This window comes from Syngnathus leptorhynchus, chromosome 4 (assembly GCF_054491065.1).
Source record: "Syngnathus leptorhynchus isolate UIUO chromosome 4, UIUO_Slep, whole genome shotgun sequence".
Classification (NCBI taxonomy): domain Eukaryota; kingdom Metazoa; phylum Chordata; class Actinopteri; order Syngnathiformes; family Syngnathidae; genus Syngnathus; species Syngnathus leptorhynchus.
In genome coordinates, this window is record NC_141198.1 from 15,103,879 (window position 1) to 15,115,965 (window position 12,087).

The window sequence follows — 12,087 nt, forward strand, 5'->3', positions numbered from 1 at the left end:
AGCAAAGTCGGGCAATACCTGCACACTCGAGGCCGTCGGGGAAGAAACCCTCAGGACAGACGGACAAACAGCGGCCGAGATGGAGGAGGGCCTTCGGGTCCTTGCAGCTGTCGCAGTGATTCGGCGTCCCGGAACATGACTGACAGTCTGCGTTGCACGGAACTACAAAAAAGGTTCATACAAAAAGCAATCATTCCAACAAATTGATCATCTTAGAATGTAAATGTTCCGTAGCATTTAAGCAGATTGGGACACGCGCACACCTAAATTGAAAGCTTAAGGCCGGCCTGGCAAGCTAAAGCTTCATCATTAGGGCAAATGAAATGTAGATGAATGCTAGCGCGTGCTCGCGCGTTACTAGAATGTAGCAACACGCTAGAACATTGCTAGGCTATTATCAGAATACATTTACTGGGCGCTATGTCGTTAGCGGGGTTTGCTAAGTGCTAAGTTACTGTTTAGTCATTGAGAGAAAGAGAAAAAGAAGTGAGCCACATTGGTTGTTTTGGTTTGTTTTCTCTGTGGCGCATTTGTTTATCATCCGTTCGGTCTGTTGGACAGAATTGAAAGAGTGACACAAAAATGAAGCCTGAAATAATGCGACAGCGGCGGGAGAGAAAAAGCAGTGTTAGGTGTGATGTCGCGACGTGATGAAGGACAAGGGGAAAGGTCGCACGCTGTTTATATGTTCCCGTGTCATTTGTTTGTTGCCGCGAGACTGATGGCTAATCATCAATGCAACAACTTTAGAATGTGGCCTTCAAACTCAAAAATCAGAGCAGAAGTCGACTTTGAAAAGCCAAACACCTCGATAACATGGGATGGATTTAAAACATCAATTTAAAAGCCCGTCTTTAACTCAAATCTGAAATCCTAACGATGACTTTGATTACAAAGCGGCTTGGAATGCCTCCCTTTGAAAGCCTCATTTGAAACCATGACTTGAAACCTGAACCTCATTTGTACCGCTACGTAAATGTTCGTTGCGTTGGCGGGATGCGCTAGAGACTAAACGTTAACTTGAGCTCGACACTGGAGCCTGGTTGTGCCCCTCCTCATAATTCGTCAAGGACAATTGTCTTTTGGTGTGCGTTTTATCTCCCCCATCGACAACGTCCTTTTATTTATCCCGCCAGCTCTTTGCTCGGCTCTCTCTCACGCGCATACCCTTCACTCACTAAGGTTATTTACGCTTTTTTTGGAAAGCGCTCAAAGCAGGTGCGTGCGCACGCACACATTCGCACTCCGAATATTCAAAGCATTCCAGTGTTGAGCCTGATAAGAGAGAAATGAAAAGATTTTTTTTTTTCTCTTCTAATGGGGACTGACTGACAAAACACATGCATGCAGCGCGCCCCCTCGTCTACACACACAAGGAACTTGAAGAACCCAAAATAAAAGCACCCCAACACCCTCCTAAACCTCCCCCGTTGCCTTCGAATGACCTGCTTGAGTCTTGTTGTCGACGCAGGGAATCGGCACATTTAGTGCGCCAACAGAAAATATGTTAAGTCGGCCTATTCCCGAGACTCGTGTTGGACAGTTGCCCTGGATTTTGGCGCCGCGCGATTGACTATAACGGCACCGACCTCGTCGTAATTCATCACGGCCGCTCATTTGCATAACAACACGTCCGCAGACGAGAAACCTTTAGATGCCAAAGGCAACTTGACACACAATTCTTTGTGACACGCACGCGCGCGCACACGTCCACGTGCAATTCACCTTGGTGACAGCGGGGGCAGCACTGTCCCTCCAGGGCGACAACCAAGGTGCCTGGTGGGCACGTCGGGCAGGATGGCAGGTAACACGTCACCTGTCCGTCGCGGCACTCGCACTCGCGGCAACTGCCATCGGTCCAGTGATCCGAGTCCTGAGGCGACAATGGGTCGATTCAACATTTTTGTAGGGGGAAAAAAAAGCCTTTCACCGAGAGGAACGCGGTAGACCTTGATAACCGCTAGACAATTACTAACTAACTGACTGACTGATTACCTAACTAATTAACTAACGACATTGGTTGAGCAACAAAATGCATTTGAAGCCCCAGTCAGGAAAGTTTGCAAGGTCTCCTAAGGACAGACCAGGCCCGATTTTAGGATGTTCTAATAAAACATGCCAGTACTTGACAAACCAGTGAGAAAAACTCACAGAGGCGAATAAAAAAAACAAATCCAAAGTGTCTTGTCAGGCCTGCAGATGGATGCCTGAGCACTGAAGTGAGCCATGAGTAGGCACTACATGATTTGTTCAGACTGGCAGGATGGATTTCTCCAGGGAGGCATTGGAAAAAGAAGCGACTGGGAAAAAAAGATAAGCGTTCCTTTCGCTTTGGGCCTTGGCTGACCTTTCCCGCAAAGTTGGATGAGATAAACTAAAGGCGGGAGGGATAAAAAAAAAAAAAAAAAAAAGCCCAGCTTTGCATTCTGCCTCTTTTTACACATCTCCCCTTACCTTAATGAGGAACATGAAAATCGATAATACTTTTGAAGAAAAAAAGTTTGCGAGCAGAGTATGCGAGACGGTTCCCGTGCAATACTTATTCTTTGACCTTGTACGACTGTCCTCGGTGCAAACAGGACATTTTGTGCGAGGAGCACTGCGGGCAGCACGTTCCCGGAGGGCGAACCGGCTCCGATCCCTACAAAAGACACAAAATCAAATGTTGAGAAAGTTGCGCAAGGCACGCATCAACTTGATCTTCAATCCAGTCCACCTCCCTCTTAGGGTGGAGAAATTAGCTGTTTTAAGCTAGGTCGCAAGCACACTGCTAACATTAGACATGTTTTCATCACAGAAGTAGGAAAACGTCAAATTATTGGGGGGGAGGGGGGGGGGGGAATTCGGAAAGCCAATAGATATTTAGAAAAGTACAATAAAATAATTGCTTTGGACTTTTGGATCCCAAATTGCACATAAGCAAGGAAATAAACAAAAATAATGAGTTTTGTAAAGCGTTCCTTTAATCAACAGTCTGTTTTATGAGAGCGAAACAAATGACAAAAACATTGGGCCAAGCTTTTGCTGGCAAACCCAAAAGCCTTTCCTTCTGTGTCCAAAGCTAGGTTTATTTTTCCTCGCTCGGCTCTTTAATGATGCTAAATGTCATCTTCATTTGCCACTGTTGCTGATTTCTTCGCGTGCTGCCCGCCCAGGACGCTCGCGCACATACACACGTGCAGACAAACATCATCAACACAACAGACACACACACACACACTCACGCACGTACACACACTCACGCCAGTTTCATCCAGTCTCTCCATTTGTGCCACTTTGGCCGAGTCAATTAGCCAAAGTGGAAGCGGCCGAGCGTTTAAGTGCAAATGATTCCCCTTTCGTCCGTCCTCCCGCTGCAGTCACATACTGGATCACGGCAAAGACCAAGACGGAAGATCCGATATTTGAGCAGAGATGTGCACATGAGGATGAAAAAAAATAAAAAATGCATGACAAAGTTTGTTCCTTCTCTGAGGTGCGCTTTGACGCCGGTCTGCACTCGCGGTCTATTTCGGCAGCGACTCGCTGACCTTCTTTTTGTTCCTATTTTTAAGGAGCGTCATCAAGGTGCACATGATCTCACTCTGCCAGTCCAACAACTATTCAACATATTTTCATTTCAACAGACGAGATAAACTAAAGGCATCACACGCCAAAAGAGTCCAACCAATTGCGATCTCGTGGGTGGTAAAAGGATAAAAAGCCTGAACACCCTAGAATGGTTGGCTGTTTGGCGTGACAAGCTATGATGATGATCTCAACAGACACACGTGAAATAGGATTAAGATTCCGTCGACACAATGTTGAATTTATGAAGATGAGGTCACATTTACCGTGAATGGCAAACGCGCAGAAGCAAACGTTCAAGCGACTGACCAATGACACAACCAAGCACAAACTTAACAAACGAACTGACCAATTATCCAACCGTTATTCTATTATTGATCAAATTTCTTGCGGGCCAATTAAAAATCCAATCTCCGGCCCGCAGGCCAATTGCAGCCCGCGGGCCGTAGATTGAACACTACTGCTCTGGAACATTTACCTAACTAAGCGATAAAAAAAAAAAGCAAAACAAAAGTCAAAGCAACCGACGGGCCAAGTCAATAACGTCCAACTTATCAAGAAAATAATTACCCAAGCGACAGACTGTGATACAAATGGAGGCAGTGTGCACTGGCCACGATTCATCTTTTTGTCTTCCGTGGGAATGCATCCAAAAGAGAGACTGTCATTCGACACCAACGCCGGCGGAAAGTACAAAAGCCAAAGGTGCATTTACCTGCGGGCATAGGAGGCGAGCGCACTCGGCCTTGTGGCAGACGACTTGAGCGCGGGTGCACGTGCAAAATTCGCAGCCGCCGTCATTCCACATGTCGCCGTGGTAACGCACTAGACCCCGGTACAGGCAGCTCTCGCGGACGGCGGCGCACTCCTCGCAGCACCGCCCGACGCGTCTCACTTTGGTCTGACCCTGTCGAAAGAAAATTCCGTTTTGAGTATACCCACCCAAATGGCAATTGCGTGCGATTAGCTCCCAGATTGCCATTTGCATTCCTGTCAGTAAACATCGGTGAGTTCACATCGACGTTTTACTAATTGCGACGACAGGTTTTCACGCATTTACGATGATTTGTCTTATCTTGTGCTTTCTTTCTTTTTTTTTTTTTTTTCCTCTCTTGACATGCCTGAAGTGCGGCGCGTGACATGATTAGAACATTTCCTCGCCTACTCATCTCACGCTTTGATGGATGACAATTGCGGCTGTCGCGGCGCCGGAAAGAAGAAAGTGAGATTGAAGTCGCTGCGCGTGGTGCATGATGCGTCCACGTTGTGAATTTTGATTAACAGCAGCCAGCAAGCCAGCCGGGTAGGTGGGTGGGTGTGGTTGGTTGGCGGGGCGAGTGAGCTTGTTCGTGGCGAATCCCCGCCTCTGATCTCCATCATCTATCCCGGAGGATATTTTCACATGTTCCGCACCTCAGATGACATTGATTAAAGGCCCGCGCTGTCTTCTAACCCAGAGCTTCTTCTACCTTGTTGGTTTCGGATGAGTGAGATGGCAACAGGAACAGAGTTGGAACTCTTGAAGCTTCTTCTTTGAAGATAGTCCATCATGTAAACGAGGTGTATTCTGCCGAGCAACCAGCAAACTGTCCATCCAATGAACCAACCCTCTGACAAACTAACTGATCAGCCAACCAACCAAGGAACCAACCAACCAAATTAGCTAACTAACCAACTGACCCTATTGACTAACCAATTAACCAAATGACCCAAACAACTAACTGACTGCCTGAGTGATAAACCAAGAATTGATTTTAACTAGCTAACTAACTAACTAGTCAATTAACTCACTGACGAGTCTATATAGTATGAGGGAGGCAATGTTTTGATACATTTTACAATTCTCAAGTCTGGACACAGCAGTTTGATAAATAATCCACTGAATAAATTCAGGAATTCTGAATGAATAAAATCCGCCCTGGATATGACTGCGTCAGTGAATAAATTCAGGAATTCTGAATGAATAAAATCCGCCCTGGATATGACTGAGTCAGTGGTTATATGTGACAAAATATAAAAGTGTCTCTCTGGTGTAATTGCATCTTTTTGTGACATTTGATTGCGCGCGTGCGTTTCTGTGACTTCCTAACGAGATGCCGATACAAACTAAATTGCTTACCACTACAAATGAAATGTCAACTTGTGCGTGCGTGTTAGACAGAAACAACTCCACAAGGTCTTGCACCGCAATCTCTTTGCAGAATCTCTGCGCGCATCCAAATGGACGAGGACGTGCTCAGTGCTGAATGTCAATGCGTACGCCCGTATTTAAGTGTCTCTAGACGCGTGTGCGCGTGTGTTTCTGTCACTCTTTCGAACATTCCAGTTTATCGTGGCCAAATGTGTCAATTTCATCAATTTAGTATGCCATGACTCACTAACTAATACATTCCAGCCGACAATCTGAACAATTCGGTGTGTGTACCTGCTACGTTCTGTCTCCTGTTTTTCTTGAACTAGGTTGTGTTTTGTTTTTTGTGTGTGTGTCCAGCTTCCCGGGAGGTTTTGAAAAAGACATGGCCGCACCTGGGTGTCAGGATATTTTTTTTCCGTCCACTTTGTATCGGAAATCTGCATTTGTGCGCGCGCGTTTATTTGTTTTGAACAAACACTGTGTACAAACTCACCTTATCGCAGTTGACCGTCTGGCAAGTGTGTGCGTGACATTTGGACTGACCCCGCTGGCAAACGCACGTCGTGCAGGTGTCCTTCTGCCACTGCTCGCCATGCTGTAAACGCGCACACTCGTTAAGAGTCTGTGTCCTATTGCGGTGTTCCTAATAAAGTGACATGACCTGGTACTGCTTCCCAGCAGACAAGCATGGATTGGACAGGCACTGAGGACAGCACTGACCAGGCGGGATCACCAAGTTTTCATTCTGAGGGGACAGCATGCATTTATTTATCTATTTATTTATTTATTTTTTTTGTCAACGCAAACCGGGAGATGCGCTGCACTTTTCTTGCAGCTGCACCGCGCAGCGACAACGACTGTCGATGGACAGCAACGTGCGAAAAGGGCGACGGCGGCTCACAGCTTCGCAGGCCACCGGCAGACACTCGGCCACCGAGCATCGGACATCCCCGCTGTGGCAAACGCATCTGGAACACCGGCTGGGACTCCACTCCTCGCCGTCCCTGTACTGGGAACCCTCCCAGGAGCAAGACTCTGACACACACACACACACACATGCTCCGTCAGCTGCAGCAAAAGATTCGACAGCCATGCATATCATGAATAGAACATCTCCGGAACCGGACCCGAAAACACAACAAAAAAAAAGTCTGCCATTTTGCTTTTTGGTTCATTAGCAATTTTCCAACCAAGTTTTGAAATTGTGATTTGAAGGAACCATTTTTGGGTCATTGTGTCAATGTCAGCGGGTGCTACCAAGATTTATATATATAAAAAAAAAAAAAAAAGACCTGAAGCCACTTTAACTTAACAACACAGAGGGATCGTCTTTCATGAATAGACCCACCCAAAAAGTCTCCAAACCATTTGCGATTGACGCCAGAAAATTGTTTATGCGCGAGTCACGCGCCATTGAAATGTTCTCAAGCAATCTTTAAAGAAAAAAAAAAACAACAACACAAAGGTGTTGGACAAAGCGCTGATGATTCATCCGACAAAGATGCACAAAGCTGTTTGACATGCAAACGACGGATGCCAGATGAAAAGAAAGGTAAAATATCAAACGTTGCTGTTGTTGACATCCTCCAAGCTGCTATTTTGAGCGCAATTTGCCGCACTCCTGTGAGAGTGCCACGTTTGTACAAAGCAGCTCGTCGCTCGCATATACATACGTCAAGTCTGTTGTTTTGATGGCTTGTGAAGCAAAGACGAAATGCTTTGGAAAAAAAGAATGACATCAAAATTTCTGGAGTTTGCCTGCTCCGCTCACCTCCGTTGCCAGCACACTCGGGACAGCATTCTCCGGCCGGGGTGAAAGGTCGGCGCTTGTCGGGACAAGTGAGGGCGGGGCAGCGGCGGGGGTGGCAAGATGCCACGCCTGCGGAGCACTCGCACAACGTGCACGGCGAGGGGCTCCACTCTGTGTCGTGCTGAGAAAAAAAAGAAACGCACGTCACAAGGTGCCGACGGAAGTCACGGCGTGTCGGCGGCACGCACGGCATATGTGAGGCCCTGGTAGCTGCATCGTCCCTCCACGGCGGAGACGCACTCCGGGCAGCATCCCTCGGCGGCAATCCTCAAGCGCTCGCCCTTTCGTAAAACCAAATTGGGGGACCGTGATGTCATTTGTTTGGTTTGACGGCGACGCGTCAATTCAGCGAAAACGCGATTGCGGAAAAAACAACAAATGTGGCCTTTTCCTTTTGCTGTCCGTTTTGAATTATTCCAAGTGGGAAATTGTCGCCGCAAATTTGCGATACGGGCGTAAAAAGGAGTGCTGTGGAAATTCTAAAACATACATTGGAAATATTTTGACGGACGTTCAAAGGATATTCATTTTTCATGATAAGTCATAAATGCTCAACAATTATTGAGGTTGAAAGGTCAATAATTGACGAGTATTTCAGTTGTCATTAATATTGACGTAAAACCTGATTGTAATTTCATACAATTTATATTAAAAAGTTGCTTTAAAAAATTTTTTTAAAAAGGAAAATCATAAAAAATAATATAAGAAATTATAATTTTACAATAAAATAATTTCTATGATTAATTACTAATAATTTTATAATAAAATAACTATGTAAGATTTAAACACTGATGAAAATGTAATGACATGCTATTAGAATATTTTCTGAAAAGATATCTATACAATTAAAAACATTTTCCTTTACAGAATGAATAAATGAAGGGTTAGAAAAATGTGATTATAAACTTTAAGATGTCACCTTAAATTCTTGAGGACAGACCGAGTCAAGTCTACGTTAAGCTCGTCACTAGGCATCCTTTGTACTTTCAGCATGAATCATTTCTATTTTGGGGGCTGCCCCAAATTGGCCACTGTACCTTTTGGAAGTCGCACCGCGGGTTGGCGCATTGGACGGGCGCACAGATGACCACCTCGTCGTGGCATGTGCACTCCCGGCATCCCTGCGGGCGCCACCTCGACTTATCCTGTCGGAAAAGACAACAAGAGAAGAATGCTTGTTCAAAACGCGTCAGGAAAATGACACTTTTTTCACTTTTGCTTAGCGAGTGTCAATACGACTATTTGATTTTTTTTTTCCCCCATACACATTAAGGCTCCATTGGATATATTGGAGGTGTGGGGGGGACTCTCAAAACTAATAAAAACATGAACATTGAAATATGTGCTAAATATTTCAAAGAAATGAAGAAAAAGAATGAAAGAAAATGTTTGACGTTAGCATTTGTGTAGCTAATCAAGTGGCCAGTGGATATCGTGTGTCTAATGAAGCAAACGAACCGTGAGCAAAAAGATTCGAAGGCCGAGAGCCTCACGCCTTGATGCTGCAAACCTGAACGGTCAATATTCATAAATCACTTTGCAATCTTAAATTTTCATTTTGCCGCTTGATCGATAAACGCCCCCCTCACGACAGCCGGAATTTGCGACGGTGGTGGTCTGAAAAATGGGCAATAATAATAATGTCCCAATAATAGGCTCAAATCGACCAAAGGGGGAAACATTCACCGCTTGGATCTTGGCGTGACATGTAACATATGTGTGTACAGATGTTGACCCCCAAACAGGCATGTCAGCGTGCACAGAAATAGAACACACATCACATGAGCTTCCCCCTCTGCCGGTTCATTTCCACGATTAATTGAGCCTCGGGGTCCGTCGAGACCGCGTTGCAATCGTAACCGCTCGCTCGCAGTTTTACGCTAAGCGTTGAGCCACGGGTGACATAAAAGGGGAGGGTTGGGAGCTAGAGCTAAGAAGAAAGGTTAGGATTAAGGATTATTTTTTAGCCCACTTGGTTCAATTCAAAAGAATCTCAGGTCCAATTTGATGGTCGACTATTTGGGTTACAATGTCTTCATTTTCATCATGTACACGAATCGGTGGAATGAACCCTGGATCACGATGCCATCAAAGAAACCGACGGTAGCTGTCGGATTTTATAACGAGGTTCCGAGGTCAATAATAAAATGGCCACCGCTCACGCCTCAGGGGGTCAAATGAGCGTTGCAGGCGACAGCGGCTGACCGCTCGAGAAAGTCAATCGGCTCCGAACACAGATTGCTTTCCCTGCTGCAAAATGGCGTTCACCCACAAGTTAACCACAAACACGGAGCAGCGAGCCACTATTTCTTGACCCGTGGCGAGAGCCGGTGTTAATGGTCATTCGTAGTTTTGCGCCCAATTAGATTGTGGCCTCCCGGGACCCGTAATCGAGTTGCGTCGATTAAACGTCGTCCAGTGTCCGCTTCGTTCCCCCTCTTGGAGTATCACGCCCCATTCACTTGCAGAAAAGACCAAATGAAAAGCGAATAATAAAGTGTATCATAATAAAAATAATAATACATTTCAAAATGCTTCCATTTCACTTCAGGCTAACTTTGTTCTCGCCATGTTAACTTCCTGCCCCTGGCCACCCGTCTGGCCTGGATAGATGGTAGAAAGCGTCAACATCAAGACTCGAGATCATCCGAGCGTGGCTGGAGGTCATCCTCCAAAGGAGAACCGCAAACAAAAAAATTTTCCCGCCCCATAAATAGACTTTAGTAGCGAGATGATTAATTCAGACACTATCGTGGAGAAACATCTGCTGGCGTGGTTCGACCAAGTGTATTAATACCGGCGCTCTTCACTGGGAGCCACGCTAACCCATTTAACAAGACACAAATAGACAAGCGAGACAAACCCGCTCAAAGGGACGCTTTGGGGCGGCGACTCCGCATCGTCGATACAAATAGCTAAGGATCTGCACCAGATCCAAGAAGAAGCATTGCTCAGATAACACTCAAGTCAAACACATCAAGAGAGAAAATCAAGGAATGACAGATGGAATCGAATATCGGATGGCTCCTCAGTGCCAAAATACATTTTGGAGCCATTTTGATAAGATGATGTCGTTTTTGGACTGGTTTAGGGCTCGCCTCTCCGAAAACGACTCATCTGATAAAACAGCTGCTAGCGTTTAGCTTTCAGGGCTAACAAAACAAAGGCTTCATAATTCATTTGCATGGGGAGACTTTCAAGTGACTTCTTTTTTTTTTTTGTTTTTCTGGCGGCACACGTTGCGTTCAAGGGAGCCCTGGCCTCCCCCCCCCCCCCTGCTCTTTAATAATGCACAGCCCTGCTGCTGCTGCCGCTGGGTCGTGTGAGGCCTTTCGACAATGCCATCCTTCCTTCAAGCGCCACTCAACATAATTGACTCCCCTTTCTGAAACCAATCCTTTCCTTTGTAGAATCGAAAGATCCCGCGTCCCCATGTGGGCGGGGCTTCTCACTTCAGACCACCTCTTCCCAATACACTATTTAAATACTCCCGGGGCATATTCTTACAGCACTTGTGGCTTTGTGAATTGCTGTAATGACTAACAGATCCCTGTAGATGGTGCCGTTCAGTTTCTTTGAAACTGAGATTTGAGTAGAAGATCCAATCTTGGTGATTATCGTGTATGAGAAAAGCAAATATGTTGGAAGTCACTCAAGGTCCTAATGCCACCAAAAGTCCTTTCTCTGGTTTATTTTGAGTGTTTTTGCTTTGGTTTCTTTAATTTTTTTTTTGTGGTTTTTGCTACTACCAAGCGAACAAATGGGAAAAGCTGATAATGAGTGTCAATGTTGAAAGAAGAGCGTCAATGTTGTCACAGATGAGAAAATGTTTTGAATTTGCTACCTTAAATCCGCTGTTCCTCCCAACTTGTTTTCCTAACATCCACATTTATTTTCTTAATCCATCCTTTGTATGCTTTGCTTCTGGCCTCCTTCATAGCTTCCAACCTTTCCGCCTTCAATCTGTCCTTCCGACTTGCCACCATCTACGATCCTACGGTCATTAGCGGCGCGAGAATCAATCTCGCTCGCGGTGGATTAACACCTTACTTACGTAAAATCAACACGCTCTGAGCGGCTGAGGACGAGGCAAGGCCGGAAGCTAGTGATGAGGATGGATGTGGAGCTGAAGAGGGCGGGACAGGGATATTCTTCATAAGAGAGCGGTAAGAGGATTAAATACACACATTGACATGGGTACATTTAAAGATGGACGCGCAGGCTCACACATTAAAGACGACGCGTCCCTCCTGAGGCTCGACTTATGTTTCAACGAGTTTGTGATGACGAGCCAAAATGCATTAACACATCCGGAGCAGCTCGACATTTAACTCGAGTGGCGCTCAAAGACGACCTCGGCCGAGGCAGGATGGGCTCAAATTAGACGGAACGCGCCGACGCTGTTATGATGCAGAAGCGTGCAAGATCATAATCACAATTATGCTCATTTGTCATTACTCACATTTATGAAGGAAAATATTTGCATGCTTCAATTTTTCAGTAACTATTTAACATTTGCGGGTGGGCAATTTTTACAGACGGACAGACATTCAATGGAATGTGAGTTGCTTTCATT

The 12,087-nt window shown here is 45.7% G+C and overlaps 1 protein-coding gene across 3 annotated transcripts in view; it reads right to left on the bottom strand.

Moving 5' to 3' along the window:
• Positions 1 to 12,087, bottom strand: part of fras1 (Fraser extracellular matrix complex subunit 1) — a 61,955-nt gene that overhangs the window by 35,436 nt on the left and 14,432 nt on the right. For all 3 annotated transcript variants that reach the window (XM_085910136.1, XM_085910135.1, XM_085910137.1), the window contains 10 exons: positions 8,549 to 8,656; positions 7,700 to 7,792; positions 7,473 to 7,632; positions 6,603 to 6,736; positions 6,363 to 6,446; positions 6,195 to 6,296; positions 4,283 to 4,474; positions 2,552 to 2,641; positions 1,726 to 1,873; positions 19 to 162 (listed from right to left, as the gene is read on the bottom strand). In XM_085910136.1, coding sequence (XP_085766262.1) covers positions 19 to 162; positions 1,726 to 1,873; positions 2,552 to 2,641; positions 4,283 to 4,474; positions 6,195 to 6,296; positions 6,363 to 6,446; positions 6,603 to 6,736; positions 7,473 to 7,632; positions 7,700 to 7,792; positions 8,549 to 8,656 — 1,255 coding nt within the window. The remainder of the gene's footprint in view (positions 1 to 18; positions 163 to 1,725; positions 1,874 to 2,551; positions 2,642 to 4,282; positions 4,475 to 6,194; positions 6,297 to 6,362; positions 6,447 to 6,602; positions 6,737 to 7,472; positions 7,633 to 7,699; positions 7,793 to 8,548; positions 8,657 to 12,087) is intronic.